Source organism: Malurus melanocephalus, unplaced genomic scaffold (genome assembly GCF_030028575.1).
Source record: "Malurus melanocephalus ecotype Western Australia unplaced genomic scaffold, MMel_1.1 scaffold_155, whole genome shotgun sequence".
NCBI classification, from domain to species: domain Eukaryota; kingdom Metazoa; phylum Chordata; class Aves; order Passeriformes; family Maluridae; genus Malurus; species Malurus melanocephalus.
The window spans coordinates 1483070-1507058 of NW_026623387.1; the positions used below are offsets into that span (position 1 = coordinate 1483070).

Sequence of the window (23989 nt, forward strand, 5' to 3'; positions counted from 1 at the left end):
ACATGTGCCATTTTCCAATAGCTCTAGCACCACTGATATTAAGTAAAAACTTAGCACTACCTTCCCCAGCAAGAAATTAATTTATGATTCCAAAATGAATACATCTGATCATCCAAAATCATTATTGCTTATATTTTCCATTCAGTCTACTGATAATTCAATTTAAGGCATATTCTCAGTCTGGGCCTCCTTGTGGAATATTGTTTTGCCATGGAAAATTTCCCAGGATACTCTCCACTAAACAAAAAACCCCTCTTTACCTTCTCTGTTCTGCTTTTATTGTGATTGCTCTTCCAAGACAGCCTTAAATGTCTGTGGATCCTCAGGATTCTCTTGCAGAATTTCTGCTCATAAATACTAAAGGTACTAATAACGATTCCATTTTGGTGGTTTTTGCTCTAACTCATTTTAGCATCCTTAATCTGTTTCTGTGTTTCATGAAAATTTATTGTTCCCTCTGTTTATTTTCTTAGACAAAACTTCCTTTGTGCCCATCTTTTTGGAAGGTACCTTCTTTTTTTTAGGTTTTTTTATAATTGTCCTACCCCTGTGTATTAATTGTGCTGGCATCCTTCACTGAAACCAGAGGGGTAAACAATTGTACAAACTGTCCTACAGCAAACTCCCAAAGAGCATAATGTAAACAGTGGATTATGGACTTCCAGTGCACCCTGTAAATTTTATTTACAATGTACTACTAGTCTTACTGCTAAGACTAAAACCAGTATTAAACTTTCTATACAATAACCACATTCCAAAGCACAACAAGGAGCACAGAGCAATCCAAGTAAYCAAAACCTACTCTCATAGTATAGGAAAAAGAACCTCTGCACAATCTTTTTGGAAGTGCCAATTCCTTTCTCTAATTCATTGTTACCATACTGAACTAAAACTATTAAATTTATAAACACTATTTGGAATCATGCCAGTGTGACCAACAGAAGTGAAATTCTAGGACCCTTAATTAAGTGTGTGCCACATTCAGGCACCAGCCCCCTCACATACTAAGAGCTGCATGGTGGAAGCTTGACTTAATTTGTCAAAAAAAAAACCAAAACTGAGGGATGTATCTGGTTAATTATAAGGTTATGCACAAGAAAGTATTTCCATAAAACAGAAATTATTTTCTAAGGTAACAAATGCATGCTTTAAACAAGAATTAAAGCAAAATCACACTATTCAGGGCACTACTGTGGAGCAGGTGGGTGTTAGATACAGAGGCTTTGTAAGAAAATTGCTACACTATTAAACATAGTATGTCTGGTAGAAGACTATCTTGAAAACCTACTATATGCTTTATTATACTATGCTTTAAAACAGCTTAATTGTCTGTTTTTACACAGAATCCTTTGTGCAGTCCAAGAAAGAAAATCACATTGCTACAAATCATAGGAATTGCATCTTAGGCCTATCAAAGTTTCTTTGCTGAGTCATATCATCTGACTAGTCACACAAGAATACATGTCAGCTTGTAGCTTGTCATGGAGATGATTAGAGTTTTTCTGAAGGAGCTGAAGCTAATGTGCTTAAGCTATCAGACAAAAATGTCATATATGCTCTTTATGTGCATTTTGTTCTCCATATTAAATCATATGCATCATAGATCTTTAAGGACAAAATTACTGATGCACAGCACATGTGCTCCTTTAACCACCACAGTTTACCCTGCAAAGTATTAGCAAATATACGAGTTCTTAAGACTGAAGAAAGGAAATTAACATGCTCTATTTTCTTCTGCTATTTAGTTGTAATCTCTCAGGGATTTTTTTCCACATAATGATTTATTCTTGTTGAAAATTTTGGGTCCACATTCTRATTATGCCCTCCAGCAACTGGACTAAGTTCCCAAAGTTAAGTGGTCTTTTTACTCTTGCAGAGGCCCTACATTTTATGGCCAGCAATACTTCACAAAATTAATTACTGCCTCCATTTTTTTATCAATGCCTACTACATCCTACAGGTTTTTGTTTAGAATGTATGTTTCTTTGTGTTCCTTGTTCCATGTTTCCAAAGCATATTTCTGCTGGAGGCTGCTTGGTCTCAGCTCGACAGTGGTGGTATCTAGAGTCTCTAAACTTTCAGCACTGTCATTTTGCATCTTTTAATTAGTTTGGCCTCTTCCCATACTTTCACTAGAACCTCAGTATGTTTTTTATCSGATTTATCACTCTTTACAGCATATTACCCTCCCTGAGGACAACAGCGAGGCCTCGCCAATAACACCAATATTAACAAGCRACCACAAATTAGCAGCTATGATATCGGACCTGGTTTTCGCTACACATCCCACGGAGAAACCTTTCCGGGGGCCCTCGGGGTAAACAAGGATTGGGCAAACTCTAAGTCCTACAAATTCAAGGCAGAAGCGCTTACTTTCTGGAATGCTGCCAGCGAAGGGCGGCCCGGAGGAGGGGCTGTCGCCTCACAGCGCCCGCCCGCCCGTGCGAGCCCTGGGCGCTGTTCCCGCCCCTGACCGCGCTCCAACAGGTCCGTGAGCCGGGCCGGGCTGGGCGCACACCCGCCTTCCCCACACGGCGGAGGTGCGGCGGGCTGGGCTGGGCTGGGCGCACACCCGCCTTCCCCACACGGCGGAGGTGCCGCGGGGCCGCTCCGAGCCCGCCTGAGGGAGCCCGTGCCGGGCGCGCGGACCGGGCGCACCGGGCCCCCCCAGCCCAGCGACACGGGGCGCCCGCCCCGGGCCCGCCGGCCATGGAGCCGCCGCCGGACACCGCTAGCCAGGTACCGGGCGGACACCGGGGCGGGCGAGGCGTGGGACTCTGCGCGGCTCGGCGAGCCCTCCGCCACCCGCCGGACTTGTCTGTGCGCTCCGCGGCCCGTGGAGCGGGCATGGATGTGAGGGGCACCGCGGCCGGTTGCGGCGGCTCTGGGCGCGTGAGAACGATGACGATGGAACGTCCCCGCTCCGCGGGCGGCAGCGATCGCCTTTTTATCTCTGTCCAGTTGCCCCCGAGCTCGTAGGAGGAGGAAAGAGTCATAGATCCACGCAGGGGGAAGAATACGGTCTCGGGGGCCTTATCCCTGCGAGGCAGGGAAGGGCGGCTGAAATTGGGTGTCGCGTGAGGAGCGGAGCGTGAGCGCCCTATGTTCGGCCGTGCCCCATCATCTCCTGCCGTGCCCGCTGTTGGCCATGCCATAGCGGGTGGCCTTGGCTGTCCCATGGCTCGCAAGCGGCCCAGGAGAGGACCCCGCGAGAGGCAGATGCCTTCCGTCCACCTCTCCCGCAGCCTCCCGCGTGGGACAGCTCGCTAGCCGGGCTCCCAGCTGGCATCCCGTCCTGACGGCGGGCCAGGGGCGCCCTCGGGAGCGCTGCTCTTCACGCAGGAGCCCTTTCACCTGTGTAACTCCTTTGCCCTTTCTTGGTTTTTTTTGCCCCTTCCAACTGCGGAAAGGGACCAGGGTCTGGCAGCTGCACATTGTGTTAATTTCTTGTAGCAACTGAAGAGAGGAAACTGTAGTGTTTCTTTCCGTGGTATTTCACGTCAACTGTGCTGTTAGCAGAGAGCATTAAAATTTCAGGAGACAATGACGGTGATGTTACTGCTTCTGAAATAAGTAGTGAAATAAAAACTTAGCAGAAGTCTAGATAAGAAAACAACTGAGAATGTTACTTATGAAACTATGTGATATGAAGCACTTAGGAAGTAGTGGTTACTTTGTCTGTGATGACACACGGACTTGGCGACACCAAGCAAAAATACTGAATGGTAGATTCAGAACAAATTAAAATGCTTATGTCTTCYTATGATGCATAATTAAAACATACCATTCAGTGGTACACAATAYTGTAGATGCTAAAACTTACACACGGTTTCAAAAAAGGGAGCAATTAAGAAGCAATCCATWAAGGAGTGTGATGCACCAAGAACACAGCCACTTTGGGAAGTCCAAAATACCCAAACTGAGGAAAGCTGGGACAGGAAAGTTATTTGCTAAGTGGCTATTTCCGATGTTCATATGTTCTTCCCTAGGCACCTTCCATGGTCATCATTCAGAAATGGGATACCATGTTATACTGGCCTTTGATCTGAGACGTTATTACTCTTCTTATGTTAGTGCTGCTGAAGGATTAAAGGTTCCACTTAAATACATATCCCTGTTAGAGGCAGGCAATCTTTTGCTTGTCAGTTTATGTGTGTATCTACAGATGACTCATATTTTTCACTAATTTATTTTTTTTTCCTAGGAATATTAGTGACAAGCATCTGAGTTTGTGCTGCCTGCTATSGATGCTAAATAGGCTTCTACATACATGAAACAGTGGTTTTATCTTCATACTTAGTACACAGAACACAGACATTTTCTTAATTAAGTGTGTGTTCCTCTTTTGAATTCGCAGCTTCAGTTGAAAGACAGTCTTTCTAATAAATAATTCTAAAATGTTCTCTGGCAGTGCAAATTGTGYAGTGAACTTTGATTCTTTCCCACAGAAGCTTTCTGGGACTAGCTGATTTTACAGTGTCATTAACTATTCATAATTAACTAAACCATTGAATGGCACAGAAATTTAAAATACTGGATAAAACCTTGGATTAAAGTATATTAAGATGTTGGCATGCTTTAGTAGTAACTCTTCAAATTAATTTAATTTCCCTGATTCAGGGGCTATTTTTACTGACCAATTGTATTAGCCAAAATATTTCAAAAATACTTGATTCACATTTCTGCCTTTGAAACATGGCTAAGAATGTCTTTGTTTAGCTGCCTGCCTTTGAGTTTATATACATTTCTGTCTTTCCACTTACTGTTTTTTTGAGAATTACAGAAGATTATGGGTCAGACTTATACAGGAATTAGATGCTTAATACCCCTTTGATTTCTCACTAAAAAAATGGGATTATTCATCAAAATACCTCTACAAATCTGAGTCTGTGACAATTTTTAAAAAATCTTTATTAATAGACTATGTGTAAAATCCTTATTTGCAATTATTTTTCTTATGTCTTCCTGAAATAGGTAGAAACAGATGACCAAATAGCCCTCCTTAATAAACCTAGGAATAAAGGAGGAAGCAGTGATCTGGCATCAGCTGGATTTAACATTATTAATTCAATCATAGGATCAGGCATTATAGGTAAGTCTMCTTTTCTTCACTATCCTGTGTTCAGCCTTGTTTATTCATGCACAACACCTAACTTTCTGCAGCAGTTTTTAAAGATTTTTCTCTGTMTTTATTTGCTTACTGTGTGAAAATGCAGAGGTGTCAGCTGAGAACACACCTCAGTGATAAACACCCCAGAGTCTTTTGGCCATGGTGTTCAGAGAGGTTGAGCAGGTCCTGACTGAACTTCATACTTAAGCAATGCTTTTTCCACTGAAAATTATCTTTTTGAGGTTATTAAGCGTGCTGGTCCAGTTTGGGAGATTACTAGYGTTTTTTGAGATCTGAATTTTTCTTTATTTTGATTGTCACAAATAAATATTTGGAAAGGTCTTCTAGAATCTCTTCTGCTTTGCAGGATTGCCATATTCGATGAAGGAAGCTGGTTTTCCTCTAGGAGTACTGCTTTTGTGTGTGGTTGCCTATATCACAGGTACTCTAAAGGTAGTTTCTCTTGTAAAGATAAAATCAGCCCTGCAACATTTTAGCTGATCTTGAGCTTAATGATACCTTAAACAAGTGTATCTATGGCAATAAAAATGACTAATTTTTTCCTTACTTAACTAATCCCTTGAGAAGATTAGTGAAAGTAGAGAATTACACTGTACAATATATAAAGCTGCTTTTTGATTGCATTTATTTTCATAAAGCCTTTATTTCCTAGTCAATGTAACATTTAAAAGAATGTTCTTRTTTGAGTCCTCATAATCACCTGTTTGAGTCTACTGTTTTTATCTTAATTAAGAGACTGATCCTTGAGTGGGATGTTTATGACATTTTTAAAATCTACCACAGAATTTAGTTTCTGTGATACTATGATTTTGAATATTTTTCTTCCAATATGAGCTTGTAGCTGTTGGATTTGGTGGGTTGAAAGATTTTGTGGGATTTCTCATCCTTGCTCTTCCTAGTGCCACTGCTTTTCTTCTTAGAGACTATTTTTCTTTTGTTTTAGGAGGAGTGAAAGAAGGTGAAAAGTAATCAATCACAAGTTAGTTTACATTGTCTTTAACAGTAATTTTATATTTTAACAGATTATTCCATTATATTACTGATCAAAGGAGGAAATCTGTCCAGTACYAAAACCTATCAAGAGCTGGTCAAAAAAACATATGGTCTTGTAGGTTATCTAATTCTTTCCATTCTTCAGTTTTTATATCCATTTATTGGTAAGATCACATAAAATATAAATGTTTAAGTTTTACAAGTAACAACCTTTTTCACATTACTTCATTGTTTCACTGGTTAAATACTARGAACTACATAAAGAATGTATATGCTTCTTTGCTATTTAAAAAATACATTTATGTTGTTGGTTCTGAAGAATGACAGGAGTAATTCAATGAGTTGGAGGATCAGAATAATAGAAATGAACTGAAATGTAACAGAAGAAATTAATAATCAGACATGTAAAAATTAATGACAAAAGTAGCTAGAAAAATAGCAAAGGAGATTCTGTTCTAGAATGAGTAGCCGAGCACAAAGCTGATGTGTCTGAAACAAAATGAAAATACTACTTTAGGAGTATACTGAATTAGTACTTTTTCAGAGATTCAATATTACTGAAATTAGGGAAGCTCTGTTTAGATCTTGCTTGAATATTATGTGCTGTCATTGCTCTTCAAAAGCATTAGTTCAGCCTCATACCCAACAACCTACTAGGTCAAGATCCCTTTGAAGAAATAGTAAAAGAACAAATAGGTGTAATCTGGACAGGAATTTATTAGACCAGAAGTTTAAAATAAAGTTATATTCTGAATCTGTCCCCAGCWGTAGCAACATAATTAAATCCTAAATAATCTTGGTATTTTCACATGTGGTGAGATGGTGACTTGAGATATCAAGAGTCTTAATTTGGTGATCACCGAGTCCTAGATCAGAATTCCTATTTTGGGACTAATCAGTCTGGCTACAGGTGGCTGAGATTTTTAAGGGTATCAAGTTTCTGTAACTGCAGGYAATGATGATTCCTTTGTAAATCAACTACTCCGTTGATTTACAACGATAATACATAAAAGAATTGTAAACTAGTTATGCTCTTGTATGCGTTTGAATTAATTTATGTAAGTGGTGTTAATGACTTATGACTTCACAACACTGAATATTTATGTGTTCGTTAAGGTCAATACCTAAATGTATGCTGTCTAAATGTTGAAGACCTCGAGAGTGTTTAAATGTATTTTGTATGTACRTGTGCTCAAATTTACAGACTTTTGGTGTAGAATTAGGTAAGAATGGAATATAAATGCGAAGGCCACAGCACTTATTAATGAGAGGGAGGAATCGAAGTCCGTGTCTGATATCTTAATCTATTTTCTCCTTCTTTCTTCTGGTTTAAAGATTCTGTTAGCTTTTTCCATGAGCTAGAAAGTCCTTTGCATTTCATTGCAGGACTGATTATTAGACTAACACAGGAACATTAATAAATAGAAACAAGAATTTGAAAAGAAACTGACAAAGAGTTGCTATTTGTAACAAATAGTTTCAGAAAAATTTTTTTATCCTTTCCTGAAATAAGTTTATATGGCCATTGAGCGCAATGGCCTTGCTTATCAGGTTGGATTATTGCTTAGGTTGTACCAGTTTATCCTTTCCTGAAATAAGTTTATATGGCCATTCAGCACAATGGCCTTACTTATCAGGTTGGATTATTGCTTAGGTTGTACCAGTCAAAAAAAAAAAAAGGGGGAGGGGGGAAGCATTAAATAATTATATTTTTAAAACCTGAARCTTACAAGTTGTTGCTGATAGCCAGAATTCATATTAGAGGGAAAGTGTGATATAATCCTGAAGTCTACAAAATACGTGTGTTTAATGTTAATCAAATATTTTGGATATGACTTATACTAACAAAATATTATTTTCTTTAAGCTATGATCAGTTACAACATAATAACAGCAGACACTTTAACTAAAGTTTTTCAGAGAATTCCTGGAGGTAAGATGCATTTGAAAAATTTGGAATGGGGGATTGTATATTGGATAGAAGGGTAGAATAAGTATTTTGTGAGGTTTTTTTGAGTTTYGGTTTTTTTTACTAAGCCTTTACAAATAAAATCTGTGAATCGTAGTCCTTGGCTATCTGTGTCAGTGAAGAGACCGCATGCTTCAGTGAAATACTAAGCAAATAGGAGTGAGTCTTCCACAGCTGAGTATTTACAAGATTATTGGATTTTTTCTTTTAGATATATCCTGTAATAAAAATTGGAATAGTACAACKGTACTTCATGTAGGAAATAATTCTGGATGAGTTGCAAATAAAAAGCATTTCATTAATTATATTAACTCATGCCCTTTTTTCCGTTCCTATACTCTAAGTTTTTACAGCAAAATCAGTGGAGCAATTTGTGTACATGTTTGCTATCTACTTTAGCCCAAAACCAAGCTAAGTTAAAACACTCTTCACTGAGAAATTTAGCCGACAAAGAGCATGTCTGTGCTGAAGTGGAAATGCATATTTGTATGTACTGTTTCCTTTCCACAGGASAACTGTAATTTTCAGCATGTGAAACCTGAAAGGTGTGGATGTGGCTTTGTCACTAGTTGTTCTGTGAATACCTGATCAAATTGATAGTGACAGGGAATATTTAATAATTTAAAATAATATGACTTCTGTAATGGGGAATCCCCAGCATGGCAAATCTTATTACCTATCTGGTAGAATACCTGCCTGGAAAGAGGTGGGAAAGCATTGTAATCTCCCAAAGAAAAGAGGAAACAGAACACAGATTTTTACATGTCAATTGCCAGTCATTTTCCAGCCATAATTATTCATCAAGTATTCATTCAAGACAATGGTTTATGGTAGCCTGACTGAAACTCAGAGACGTTTTATTTAAGTTGTCATTGGCTTGAAAAAAACTACCAGTTACACAAATAAATCCCACTGATTGCATGGAGTATTATAATGTTATTGTTGCCTTTACACGGTAATCTATTTTGCAAGTGGAAGCCAGCTGGTGGCAAAAAAGAAGGTGACCAAAAGAAACATCAAAATTAACTTATTTTAGTCCATTTCTTAGAGAACAATGCTATCCTAAGCAGCACAGTCATTGATGTCAACCCATAGTGTCAAAAAATTTTCCACACTAAATGGCAGAAAGAATTAGTAGAAKTTTTTACTTGCAGTCTCCCATCATTGACCCAGACATGATGAATGACATTAATACCAATATATATGTAGAAATGCCAGACTTTCCAATTTTGGTTTAATATATCCCATATGTTGTGCATTTGGTTTGAATTTGCAGAATTCTTGTATTTATGCCCATGCTGTGCATGGCTTCCTCAATGTTATTTAATGCCTAGTTTTCAGTGTTAGCTTCTGTAAAGGAAGTAAAAGCTTGATGACCAACACTTTGCTACTTCTAACCTTTTCTAAATGAAGCTAATCTTTTCTTCAAGTGAGTCTCTTAAAGAAATATTTTCTTTTTTGCTTTAGTTGGGCTGGATAACGTGCTTACCGACCGTCACTTCATACTTCTTCTTACCACCGTCATCTTTACCTTACCTTTATCTTTATATCGACACATAGCAAAATTGGGAAAGGTAAATCATAACAGCAGCTGATTTTTGGTTTATTGTTCTGCATGCCATTAGAAACAAGTGCCAGTCTTAACCCAATGTGAATAATAAACAAATGCATTGGTCTGCTAAAAGACAACCTTTCAGCTGCTTACTGACTGAAGTCATGTTTTTAACTTTACAGATATCCCTTCTTTCTCTGATTCTAACCATTGTCATCCTGATTATCGTGATGGTGAGAACAGTAACCTTCAGTCCACAAGTGTGAGTATTCTTACACTTGCCACAAAGTGATATGTTGATCATATATATCTGTTATTTCACCATTACTTATATCTGCATAGTTGTGGAGCATGCCTGCTTTGGGCAGACAGGTAATTGAAAAATCTCTATCAGCAGTAATACAAAAGGAACAGCTAAATATACTTCATAATTTTCTRTTTTTTCTTCTGTTAAATATAAGTACATTTAGAAAAAGTCTGAAAACCCATAGAGATATGACTAACAGCAGGTGGGTTCTGAATCTGCATGTGAGGTTGTCTGTCATTTGAGATTTTTTTTTGTGTGTTATTGTCAGATGGCCTGTATTTACAATCTTAAAATAGCTAGTATCTTAGGAATATTTCTTATTCTGCTATGATAAATATAATACTTTTATTATAATAATATAATAAAAATCAAATACAAATACTGAAATTTTTAAAGAAGGTAACACAATAATAAAATCTTTATTCTCTCTTTTGAGAAAACAACCATATTAGCATGCAAACTCTTACAGCACTCATACTCTGAAAGTAGTATTTAACATTAGAGTGTTCTAGGCAATTTAATACACAGAAATATGGGTCATGACAATATTCTTATGATTAAATTGCACGAAAATGTTAAGAATCTGTTCTTTTTCCTTAATGGTCTAGAAGGGTAGTCTTTTTCTTATCCTTTAAGTGTGTGGATATAGTAATAGAGATGACAAATTCTGTTTCTGAATGTGGAACATGTATACATGGTACTTCATATGTTTCCCTAAGTAGATTATTCCACTGGGATTGTTTCACCAGTGTAAGGCATAATTGTTCATTTGTATTACTGCTGTCATGCATGGGTTAATTGCAGGGTATTCAGGTTTAATGTTAGGAAGATGCCTAGAATAGCAGTTTCTTAAGTTTTACCATTCTTAAAATGATRTTGTCTATCATCCACAAAATCACTCTCTTGGAACAGTATGGAGAACTGTCTTTTCTGAAGCAGCATGTTTTCACACTGTGCATTAAAGGGGTATTTAAAAGGTTAATCTCAAAATCCCCTGTCATAAAAGGAAGAAGCTATATATAATGTTACTGATAACCTTGTTACTATGGTTACATTTCTTCTCCRCAGTTGTGATGCGCTGAAAATATGGAATGCATAATTTTATTTTTTTCTTACAATACATGTTGTTGGATTTTGAGTGATTCTTGAAGTTTTATTTCTTAATTCTTTCGAGACTTCCATTTCTGCCTTTTTGCTTCTTGTTTTCAAAAATGCATCTAGCAGGTTGATAAACAGGTGGTAATTTATTTTTTCTCACCAACATTCTGTTAATGTCTATATTTACCATCTTTGCCATTTTTTATTTTACCGTTAGACATAGACATATACTTGAATTGTTAAAACTCTCTTCTAGTATTTTGTTAGTTGTGGTATGTAACTTTTTTTTCGGTTTTGGTTTTGATTACTATCATCCATCTGATTATTGTTAACTGAATGACATAATAAACCTGCAAATAAACTCCAGTGTTCTGGATTATTGAGAGTTCATTCTCAGTGTTTTAAGATGTTGGATAAAAATACATTTTGATGAYCTGATATTTATTCCCACCTGCTTATAGCAGGGTATTTACCTACTGTGATAAAAAAAAAAGGTAAGAATTAACTTGAACTGTAAATGTGCAGTATATTAATGCTGTATAACTTCATACTTCAAAGCTGAAACATTCATTGCTGTAGAAAGAAATACTTGTGTAGCTTATAAAGAGGGATCATTTTAATTTAATTTGGTGTTCTTTTGTGAAGAATGTTATGATGTCAGTGTCTCCATAATACATGAATSTCTATGAAAATCTTCAAGAGCATCTGCTACACATAAAGAGGATGTGAGATCTACTCAACTGGCAACTGATCACAGGGATAAAACACCAAGTACTCAGGAAGAAAACTTGAAAGTAGAAAGTTGATGCTTTCCTTCACATAAAAAAAAAAAAACCAAAAAAACCCCAGTAGTAAGCAAGAATAAACTTTAATGTGTGGTGAAATTTGAAAAAAGCTAACTAAGCTACTTTGTATTTACAGAACTGTTAATTAATTCATTAAGGAAAAAAGGAGAGTTAAAGTTGCTTTATCTAAGTGCAGCTGACATAATAGCTTTGCCTCATCTGTGTTCTTTCACAAGTTGACTTTGATTAATATAGTCCAAGGCTAATGTGAGCTGTACTCAGTTTCCTTTCCATTATATTGATTGAAGTTATATTCAGCATCTATGAACTTTTCAGTATCTTTAAACTTTTAAAGTTCAAAAAGAACTAAAAAGGTATTTTTTGTTTCTTCACTTATCTTTACTTGTTTCATGTAATTATTACTCACTCGTCATGAAAAAACTTACTGTTCATGCAGTCATACCCTATGTTTTTATACACTTGAGTGAGAAGCAGAGAGCTAGATGGCTTTGTCACACAGATTTTCACAGCTAATGCTCTTCTTGTATAAGCAGCAGTTAAAAACTTCCCCTAATAACTCCTAACAAGAATGTAGGTCAGAACAAAGGTCACCTCAAAAAAAAAGAAAAAAAAAACCAGAAAAAAAACCCAAAACAGTCTTGAATAGTAGCAGCAGGATTGAGAAACCACAAGAGGTGTAATGTTAACCTGTATTCTTGTGATACTCTTTCAGAGTCTATATGGATCTTCCCACAGAGATTTATATGTTTAGATCAATGTGTGTGTGTTTACTTTGACAGAYCATGTTTCCTTTAGTTGCTCTTCGACTTGTGAGTGATTTTATGTGATTTTTCACTATATGGCTCTTCCATAACTAACACCTACTGTTTTCTGACACAGTTTTCCCTTTCTGAGAAGTCTTTCTATGAAGTCTGATTTTATATAGGCACTTTCATGTCATCCTTATCCTTTCCCAGGAGTTTTTCATAAGTCTGTATGTTCTGCAGACTGAACTTGGGGGTAATTTCTGATTGATGTGGTCACAGCCCTAGAGCTGTTGACTCTTAGTTCCAAACACTCAGAAATGAAATTTCTTACTGTGTGCTTTCATTGTATGAGATCCCTCTGGTCCCACAATATGAAAATGCTTTTCAAAGCACATGCAGCARTATATGAGTTACTGTATCAAGTAGTGTGTCTGTACCTGCGTGCATTGTAGGACATTGCAAACTGCTGGTAGTGTTCAAATCAGGGATCTGAAATTCTTCCTCAATTCTGCAACTAGAATGGAAGGAATTTATATTCTTAGGCTTCTAAATAAGCAGGATTTTGTTCTTTGGATTTTTTCCCCCAAATAATAGTCTTAATCTGATTTGTCATTCATCCATAAAGCAAAGCAATGTCTTGGTCTGTTGTGTATTKCTAGTGCATAAGCTAACACTGTGCAGGGAGAAAACCAGCTCTTGTGATTTGTATTTTTTAATTGTTTGCCCATTTTATTCAAAATGTTGCAAATTATTGTGCTTTCTGAATTACCTTTTTTTAATCTGTATTGGTAGGAGTTTATAATATAGCTATAACATTGCACAGGATGTACCATTTTCACAGAAATTAAATGTGTTTCAGGGAAAAGCATTTTTCATTTCTGTGCATTTAAAAATACTTCAGTTTCTAAAGTATTAGATAATCTAACTAARTTATTAATAGAAAAGGGTCAAAGAAAACTGATAAATTCTGCTGTCCAAGAAAAATATAAAACAAATTTTCATTTTGTATGTTTATTATCAAAGCTGACCTCTAGTGGTTGCAAAATGGAACAGCTGTAGTGTTAAATTCTTTTATATTCTTTTTATTTCAAAATATTACTGAAATTTTCCCAATAAGATTTGAATGTTTTCCTGAAAAATAATACATTCAAGRTTACTAATATTAATTTTCCAGAGACGTTTCTAGGGATAGTGATTTGAAATCAGTGGCTTCAAATGAAGGGAGCYTACTTAAGGAACTACAGCAGCTCTATTTCATCCATAGTATTTATTGCATCTACATGCTGAATCTGAGGATATTTTAGGAGGGCCATATTTAGCTTCTTAAGGCTTGAAGCAGTATCTTACAACGGGTCAAGATGATATACTGCACCTGGGGAAAAGGAAACAGAACTTGATTTTATGCTCAGGTTCTGTTCACTTCAAAGTTAACCTTAGCAACCACAGCATAAGAGCTGAAAAGCTGCACTAAGTATGAACTGAGTGTGCATTAGGTACTGTAAATCTGGGTTTTATTAATACAGGAAAGGAAGGATTGACTATTTGAACTCAAGAAATAGAAGGATATGAGTTCCGAGAGGCAACAGCAAAAATTTTGTACTTTATTGGTTTTACTTTTTAAAAAGTTTATTTATTTTTAGGGGCTGGAGATATAATTTAAACATTTGAAAGCAATGAAACCTGGCATAGCATGTGCCACTACAGGTATCAAAACCAGTGAGAGGGAGAGATCACCAAAGAGAGGGAGAGAAAGCTGCCATTGTTACCTTCGCAGAAGTGAGTGAAGTGTCAGACTGCTTCCTAGGGCAGTAGGAAAAGAGCAGCTAAGGCCTCAGGTGGAGCAGCTTTCCTGCTAAACAAAAAGAGTGCAATCAAGTTTAGCAGCAGCCAACTTTTTAAGAGCTAGCTTCTCTGGATTGTTTTTCATTGCCTGTGCTTTAATACTACAAATTCAGTATTTAACTAGCTTGTGAATTTCATTTGATGTTTTTAGCAAATTGTATTTCTGGAAGAGGATTCCAGAATRTGTCCTTCCTGATTTCTTCATTTTGGCTCTTTATTCTGAGATGACGTTCATGTAATAAATGGTTTTTAACAAAGTTTGCTGATGGCTTTCTGTGGTCTTTCTCTAAGTGTTGCAATTCCCACAGGTCCAAGTCTGTGAGCAATTCTTTGAYGAGGAGGTGTGCGGAATATTACATTCTTGCCTGATTGTAAAAATCACTATGTACTCTCTTACACTTTCTTTTAACTTTTGAGAAGTAGCAGAATCTTTCTACTATGAGGAACAGTTGAAACAAGTGTAAAGGAAGGCAAACTCCCTTGCTTGATTTGTGGCCTAGTAAAAAGGTRTCTCTAGACTGCATGGATTATACATTTAAATTCCAAGGTAGAAATTGCCTCAAAATAGTCAGAGAACATTTTCAGTTGAGATMACTTTAGTCAGAATCAGTAACAGCTTTTACCTTCTGTGTTGSTATTTCTTGGTATATGCTGACTTGAAGAGTTTATTTATGAAATTGAAACAGGCTGACATTTTTGACTGTGAGCACTGGTTACAGAAATATTAAAACAAGGGAGATAAGAAAGATATCTCCATAGTTTCAACTTGTTGATAAAYGATGAGGCTATTTCAGAGAGTTCTGGAGATCTGTTGAGCCGAATTCTGTATGACAGCATATTATTTGAGTAATTTTTAATAACTGATAATTAAAAAGAGGATAATCTATTAAAATATCTCTTTTAGACCCCAATCAGAAAATGCATGGGTATTTGCAAAATCAAATGCAGTACAAGCCATTGGGGTGATGTCATTTGGTAAGTGAATTTTTCTGTTTTTTCTCAGTATTAAGATAAATTGTGAGAAATTGATTAAATTTCTTGTTTCAAAGTATTAAAATTTTTAGTATTCTTGTTAAGCAGCTGTAAAAAAAAAAAAAAAAAGAAATTGACTGAGTCATCCATATGAACGTCATTGTTATTGTATAAGACATTAACCTTATCCATTGTCCATCTGACCCTAGAGGTTGTTGCCACTCTAGCAGAGAGAGTGTGCACATGAATCCAGCTCACTTGTGCAGGTCACCCTAAAGCATCTGTGTCATTGGGTTAGTCCAACTGATAAACTGAGGGGGTGTGCTTGTTCTGCATTCCCTTGGATAAGCTCYCACTTAAGAAGAAAGTGAGAAATAAGAAAAGTCCTCATTCTGAAATCTGTTCCTGTCTGCAGGATCTGGTATATTATTTCTTGTTAACGTGATAGTCTGAGGCCTCCCAATGCTTGCTGCTGCCTAAAATGGATGCCATATGAAGTCTGAAAGTAGCAAATGGCTTTATAGTCTTAAAAAAAACCTTCTCAAATCTGCTGCTGTGTTTTTAAGTAAAAGAAGAGCAAGAAGAGGAAATATCTATGGAATGGAGATTTGGAGGGTGGGAAATGGCATAGCATTTAAGGATAATGTAATCAGAATMATTTACCTTCATCAAATCAATTAAGCAAGCAAAGGTTCAAGCCGTTTATTTTTGCCRCTCATTGCAAGATTAATGTTTGTATTTAATAATGAGTGGATTCAAACTGTATTGTGTCTCTGTGCATTTATGCATGAATTCATACATTTGCTTTAACTGTCATGTGTGTTTCAGCATTCATCTGCAATCATAACAGCTTTTTAATATATGGGTCTCTGGAAGAACCCACATTAAAGAACTGGTCACAAGTCACACATATGTCTGTCTCACTTGCTCTTATCATCAGTGTAGTGTTCGCTTCCTGTGGATATCTGACTTTTACAGGATACACAGAAGGTAAACTGCTTGATCCCTCAATTTTGGTGCTTGCTATAATTCTTACATTTCTGCCTTTCTGTCTGATTTTTTTTCTGTAAACATCTTGGTGACTGTTAAAATGCAAAAAAATCATAGTATGTTTGGAAAGAAATAGGACATTCCCTATAGCTACTCAACAATCAAAACGAAATACAAAAATGTCAGCTACATACTAATAGGTATGAGATTCCCAAGCATAAGCCTCACCAGTGAATACTTCCATAATCAGAACTCTTTGAGGATCAAACAGCTATATCCACATGGTCTAACATGAGTGAGAAGTAAGAAAAAAAAACTTCTTTGCAGTATCTGCTATATATTTCTATGCATTTTCGTATACTTTTTTTCCTGTCTGTGCTAATATTAGATCCTAGAGTTAGAGATATTTCCTATCTTTGCAACAGCTGTTGTGCTGTTATTAATCCTACTGTCCCCTCTGTGGGTATATGAATACACATAAATATATCTTATCAATGTTGCATCATGCTATTTGATGTGATTTTGTTGAAGTGAAAAAGGTATGTTCATAGGAACAGGRTATAAATTGGTTTCAATGCATTGCTTTCTTCAGGAAAAATACACATTTCATAAGCAAGCAGATTTTCTGTTACTTAATAGTGACATTCTGGATTGTAGGAGAAGGCTTCCAAGCTATTTCCTTTTCTGATGAGCAGCAGCATACARTTGAGAACGGAGGATTTATAGAATTGGGAGTCCTGATATATCTGTCCTCTTTCTCGCCTCCARTACTTTAGCAAAGTTACTGTCCTAGATGTCCTGTAGGTAGACCAAGTATAGACTGGCTGAGACCTTTCAGGTATCGAAAGCTCTGCCTGCAGCWCCTCCTCAGTATTGTGTAAGCAGGTTCCATTTCAGCTTCTGTCTCCCGTCAAAATCTTTTGGTTGTTTGAAGTTCACCATATTGCTGCTTCAGTGCCATTGTGATCCTAAAAGTAGTAAATCATGAGGCAGTATCATAAAAGACCTGATGGATCATCTGATCACTGTCTTGCACTCTCTTGTGCTGCAGAGATTGTTATTACAGATTCTTTGTAGTCAACACCAAACAAAATGATTTGAATTCCATAGTGATGTTTTTATTGCTAGATACAAGATTTGCTAGGTAATAATCCATATTTTTATAATGGGCTTTTGGGGTCAAAATATTTGAAATTCTTCTCTACACTTATTAGCTATGATTAGGTACTAGCAGGGAAATGCAGTTCGCCACAGGTAACTCGCTCACCTTTTTTTATGTAGTTGTTGTTATAGGAGTTAAATTTTCAGAGAAAATTTATCTGTTACTCATAAGCTTTCTTTCTGAATCTGTTGCATATTTATTTAATCAAACACCAGGATCTCATACAAAATCTATGTTAACAGGGAGATAACAGATGAAAAACTCTGATATGTATATTTTAAAATACTTTTTGAAGATAAATACTTCTTGAGATCTAAACACTGMTACCAGCAGGATAAGCCGAAAGTTGCTCCTGGATGCTACTTGTGACTGTAACTACAGTTTCTAGTTACATGTCAGGAGAGGGGATCAGAAAATCTCAGTTACTCCAGTCACACCAGTAAYATGCACTTCAAGCTGCAAATACAGGCAAATGATGTGAAGTTCAAGCTAACTGGTATTTTGCTATGCCTCAGGAGATATATTTGAAAACTACTGTAGAGATGACAACCTTGCTACATTTGGAAGGTTTTGTTATGGAGTTACTGTAATTCTGACCTTCCCCCTTGAATGTTTTGTGACCAGAGAGGTAAGAATTTATTAGTTTCCCTTTAAYACTGTTGTTATATATTAGTAATGCTCTCTAATTATTTATACATATTGTAGCTGAAGTCTGTGGTTGATCAGTGATAGATTGCATATTTTRTCCTGCAACATGCAATGAGTATGAGGGACAAGTTTTGTTAGTTTAGATACTGACCATATAATGTTGTTTTACATTTATWATTAGTCAATGTTATATTAACAATTACTTATTAATATCAGGACTGCTTAAAATTCCAAGTTTGGCATAAATGACACTGATGGGACTGTGTTGAGAATAGCCAAAGATACATACTTTTCATGCTTAATAGTTTGCTTTTTAAGAAGTGTCTCCATCTAGGAAATCCATCTATTCAATAAACAACTGTTAAGTGGATTTATTCTGCAATGGGCAAATGAGAAAAGAGTAAATCCTAAAATCCTRCAGGTATAACTAAGTCAATCTGGCAAGTGTTTTGCAATTTTAGTAACTATTGTTATGAGTTATTTTTGGAAGAAGATGGATGTTTTCTTGAAGCAGGGTAAGTAAAATTCAGTCAGTAAAATTCAGGTGTGTGTATTCTCACACCTTCCTTTAATTTCCTAAGGTTGAAAAGTTTGGACTAAGCTGTTTGATAACATAAGGAGAAAAATCAAGGTTTAAAATTGTGGTTCTGTTTCAGGTGATTGCCAATGTGTTTTTCCATGGGAACCTCTCAACAGTTTTCCATGTTGTTGTGACAGTAGTTATCATTGCTGTGGCAACTGGTGTGTCATTAGTGTATGATTGCCTTGGAATAGTTTTAGAGCTGAATGTAAGTGAACCTTTATACTCTCCTATTTTATAAATCACTTTTTAATAAAACAAAATTTTGTAAAATCCACAGCTCTACTGAAAATCTTACATAATTTGCCGTAGTCAGTAGTAATATTAGAAAAGAAAGGTATTACTCATTGCTTCAAAATCAGGTAACTAAAGGAGAAAGGAAGTTCAAGAAGTAAAATTCATATGGTTAGGGTGTGTTTTAGAGCAGTTTTGTAGATATGGGAAATGGCTATGTCTTAGCACATGTATTTAAACCACAGCAGAAATCACTGAAATACTCATCCAAACTGTACAGTGGTACTGAAATTAGCATTTCTCTCTGTAGTCCCTGCTTCTGATGAGRTTGGCAAGTTACTAAACACTGGGGCAGATTCTAGCAACTACCTTCTGCCAAAGGGGCAAAAAACAAAGAGGGAGGTATAAAGAACCAGTAGTAGTAAGAGCACAGAGATGGTCACTGGAAATACACAATTCCCTCAAAAGCAAGCATTCCATCAATGCAGTAGTTTTTTTCCTAAGCAATTAGTCAGTCAATTCAGTTAGAAATAGAAGTTGATAGCCAGGCATTTGAATGGGTATCTTGTATCTTTGCAGCTTTTTTTTTTCCTTTTAAAAAAAGAAAATTTGACAATACMGTTGTAGGTATTTATTGGATGTAATAATTATGCTTAGAAAGATTGTTCAATCTGGATATCGACCAGTAGAGAAAAATAAATAGACAGAGTATTCGCATGTGAAGGAAAGGTGRTCTGTCTTTCCAGCTGGCTTTCTGTCCAGCAGAAATGCTGTCTTCTGGCTTTTCACCACAGATGACATTTGATGCTATTTCTCTGACCCTGCTTACTCTTTCCCTGCATTCTGGTTTTAAAACACAAGCCATTGTGTTTGCCTTSTGTTAATTCCCCAGGGAAACTATTTGGTCATATGGCAGTCAAAGGGTCACAGATTGTGCCTTGTTACTGGGATGCTGSTTTGTGTTACTTTACAGACCTAAATCTAAAAGTTCATGATGAAGATATTTTGTGCATGTACCTGTTTTTGATGTTTGTACTGATCACTTAACAGCTTCTATCATAAAAGTATTGSAACATTTGTACAAATGATGATGTGAAGTTATTTCTTCACATTAGGAAGAATTAGGATTAGGATTTCTACACATAGGCTGGATTACTATCTCACCATAATTAAGATGAAATATAGTGTTTGTTAAATACGTGACAAAGTAAACATTCAACATTTATGCATAAAATTGCTCTCTTTTGACATGTAAYTCATATTAATCTGGAATGGTGTTTTAAAAAGTGCTTTTTGTTTGTCCCTATCTAAGAAAGCATTTAAAGAGGAGCTGAATTTTTAGTGAGAGGGAAGGTTCTACTCTGTCAAAGAGAGCTTTGCTTTCATAGGGAAGTCRACCTAAATCAGGTTATAAGTGTCAAAAATTATCAGAATTCTTTGAACTTCTACATGGTAGTTCCACTTTAAAAAAATATATTCTTTTTAAAGGCAATATTATGTCTAAAMTCCTCCATGGAATTATCTTAAATATTTTAATTCAGTTAGAATATTGCAGAAGTATTTGTGGACCTTCACTGTATSTCTTAAGCTGAGAAACTTCAGGTAATCAGATTTAATGCTTCTTGCAACAGTAAAATTCTGTTCTGTCTAAACAACATATTATAAAGCATTTAAATAAATCTGACTTATTTGAATTTATCAGGTATTTTTGCATWTTATTCGAGACTTTGAGAAAAAAAGGTTTCCCATATAGCAACACTGGAAAAGGCCTTTATTCTCTGGTTTTGTTGCCTCAGTCTAATCACCACTGTTAAAAAAATTAGGTTTTTGTTCTTCATATCTAAATAAATATGCTTATGAGGTTTTTTCTATTGCTCTTTCCTACACACAGGGAGTTCTGAGTGCTACCCCACTTGTTTTTATCATCCCATCAGCGTGTTATCTAAGGCTGTCCAAGGAGCGATGGAACCATTCAGATAACCTCATATCCTGCCTGATTCTTGTGCTTGGTGTGCTAGTGATGGCAGCTGGGTTTGTTATGACTCTCTTGAGCCCCCAGGAATGTAGCCATGGAAAAGAAATGTTCTACTGCTCCCCTAGTAATGTTTCGTTCCACAACACTACGCTTCCACCATAGGTAGCACAGCAGCCTCCAGACAGAGCAGGCATATCTCGTGGTGAGGCACACATGCCAGTKTAAAGGAGAATGAAACAAAGAGCTTTCATGTTTGCAGATGCACGAAGAATTTGATACTGTATTACTCTATTTACATACTTGATTTTATGCTGCCATCCTTTTTCAGGTAAGACTTAAGTTTTAGCTGTTGAAATACAAATCTCAGAGGTGCCTTTCAGCAGACATTACTTGAATAACTTKCAAGCCTACCAAAAAGGTTGTATTTTTTAACTTAGTCTGCGATGCTGTTTAAAAGCTATAAATTAAATACTGTGGAATGTAAACCTCTCCCACGTTTCATTGATTTAACTTAGTTTTTTATTAATTTATAATCTGAAATGTGTATTTATTAATACACTATAGTATGGGGTTTTTTGAAGTCCTGAGAAAAACTGTGTCGGGATCTCTATATTACAATTATGCCACTGAATTGAAAGATGCTTGCTAATTCTGTCACTGATTTTGCAGTAACTGCCCTTTAGAGCTGAAACTTCCCTTTTACGGACTCTAAAGTCAAAGACAATTTTTTATTCCGATAATAACTGTAACTGATACAATTTCATTGTAACTGCTACAAGATGTGGTCTTGTAATTGAAAAACATAGTAGGAGTAAATCCACAAAAGTGAGTTTTTAAAGATTCAAGTAGGGAGTCTTTGTAAAAACTTTGAGATTGACAGGGAAGGAAATTACATTGCAGCTCAATTCTTACCTTTATAATATTATTTATTATTTCTGAAACTGAATTGAAACTTTGCTAACATTCTAAACCTGATTATCATCCTAGTCCTTTGATTCTTTTCAGTGTATGACTAATGATTTTGTCAMATTTTGGTGATCTGTTGTGTTTTCCAAAATTCGTTTAACATAAAGGATTCATGTATATATATGTATGCATATATATACGTAAGTTTATATAAAAATAGRCTCACAGCTTATAGAATATAAATAATTTGAGGTTGAGTAATATGAGTATGCTCAGTCATATCAGTGCTGTAATTTTGATCTTTTTTATCGAATCAAAWTGTGTATGTTTGTTAATTTTTGCATTATTGTGCTCCTTGTGGGTCCTCGTGCCTATTARAGGCATAATGCTATTTCATTTGTATGCTACTTAATGGTGACGGGTTTCTTCATCTTGCATGACAAAGCTATTTCATTCAAGACTTCTAGCTAAAGAGATCTTTAAGCAAGGGTCACTAGATGGTGATAAAACTTTTAAGAATAACACATTTTTTAAAAGAAGAGCTTCCAAAATAAATGCTTTAAATATTAGTSKTGGCTTTTTTTGTTGTTTATTTGTGGKTTTTTTTAAATTGTAACGCAATTATAGAGAAGTGTATTATTTTGCTTTAATCTCTCTATTAGAGAGAGATTAGAGAGAGATACAGCTTAGAAGGTGATGATTTATCTGTTCTCCAGGTACCTGATACTGCTCACAGAGAATATTTCTCACCAGTTTAGATTCAGCAATAGCTGATTTTGTCTTAGCTATGGGTGAGTTGTCACTGAATAGATTMACTTTCTTCTATGCCAAATGGAGTTAAACCTATATAATGTTCCCTTGTGACAGCTAATGAGATATTTTTGATCAATCAGAAATCTCTCATGAGCTTTGTTGTTCTTTTTTCTTTACTGATTTTTGTATGCTGAAGTAGTTTGCCTTGTTTCAAGRTATTAATTATAAGTTGTCTTTGCTTTAGAGTGTCAGTGGAATAATTTCCATCTCATTCTGCTGAGGCTCAATATTAGATGTCGATATTAAATCATGTTTGCATGTCCTTTATGAAGGATGAGTCTTTCTATGCTTTTCTACTTTATAAATGAAAATTTGAAGGTTTTTTTCACTGACTTTTTTTTAAAATTTGTGAAGTGTAAAGTCTGAGGTAGTAATGATCAGTTAAATGTTTTCCTTGCTGATAAAGCTTAATTTGCTCTTAGAAGCTTCTTTTGCCAAAACTGACTGGATTGATGTGATCACATGCTCAGTGGTTTTCATTCATGAATTTCCCAGGTAATGATGGGGCGCTCCAAGCCATGTGTATATTGAAAATAAAGAGTCAGATGTCATGGAAGCCAGAATTAAAGTTAACTGCAATTTGCCTATGGCTTTATAAAAGCTATGGTTCCTTCCTTTCYACTATTACATAGAGCAACTTGCCTTTCTTGAAATGACAAGTAATGTGGTGTATGCTTTCTTAGAACCAAGGAGGTTTGAAAACAGAAAGATAATACATTGTAATAAAAATTGTGATAAACAGTGTGTCTTGGAAACCCTTCAGACTCMCAAAAATAAAGTGGTAAAATCTATTGGGAACCTCTCATTGACCTTAGCATATGCAGSATCTCACTAAAATCTTAGTACTTCAAGCAGAGGTGTGCTGTCCACAGAAGTGGAAGGAGTGCTGGGAGTAGCAATATCCCCAACTCCAAATGCTCATTCYTGACACAACTTCACGGAGTGCATGTGGAAGGAGAAAAAGCAAGCACTTGCTGGCAGGATTTTCACATCAAAAGCTGGCAGTGTGACTCACTATTTCTCCAAGTTCCTCTCTCCAGCTGAGAAGGCATTTCAGGACACCAGATGTACAATTACCATTCTCACAGGAGCTAAGCAGACAGTTTTTATCTTTCTAGAGMAGCGTGCTTCTTATCAATCACAGACTTCTGAGCATTCACAAAACACTTTCTCCTGAGAGTCTGTCAGATGACCAAACCTCATGTACTACCTGAGACTCCCTAGARAATTTTCCTTTCTCCTCAAATTTCTCTCTGGAGGGGGAGC

The 23989-nt window shown here is 36.2% G+C and overlaps 1 protein-coding gene across 3 annotated transcripts; it reads left to right on the top strand.

The window, feature by feature from the left end:
- Positions 1 to 2493: 2493 nt before the first annotated feature.
- SLC38A11 (solute carrier family 38 member 11) lies at positions 2494 to 22701 on the top strand. 3 transcript variants are annotated; one of them, XM_057371742.1, is made up of 12 exons: positions 2494 to 2739; positions 4975 to 5092; positions 5478 to 5552; positions 6154 to 6288; positions 7991 to 8056; positions 9560 to 9666; positions 9827 to 9906; positions 15348 to 15418; positions 16244 to 16405; positions 18083 to 18195; positions 18872 to 19003; positions 20921 to 22701. In XM_057371742.1, the coding sequence occupies exons 1-12, from the start codon at positions 2710 to 2712 to the stop codon at positions 21164 to 21166; spliced, it is 1335 nt and encodes a 444-aa protein (XP_057227725.1). In that variant the 5' UTR covers positions 2494 to 2709; the 3' UTR covers positions 21167 to 22701. The 3 variants fall into 3 exon arrangements, with proteins under 3 accessions (XP_057227725.1, XP_057227726.1, XP_057227727.1); XM_057371743.1 differs by lacking the exon at positions 6154 to 6288; XM_057371744.1 differs by lacking the exons at positions 2494 to 2739; positions 4975 to 5092 and having other exon boundaries at positions 5505 to 5563.
- The last annotated feature ends 1288 nt before the right edge of the window (positions 22702 to 23989 follow it).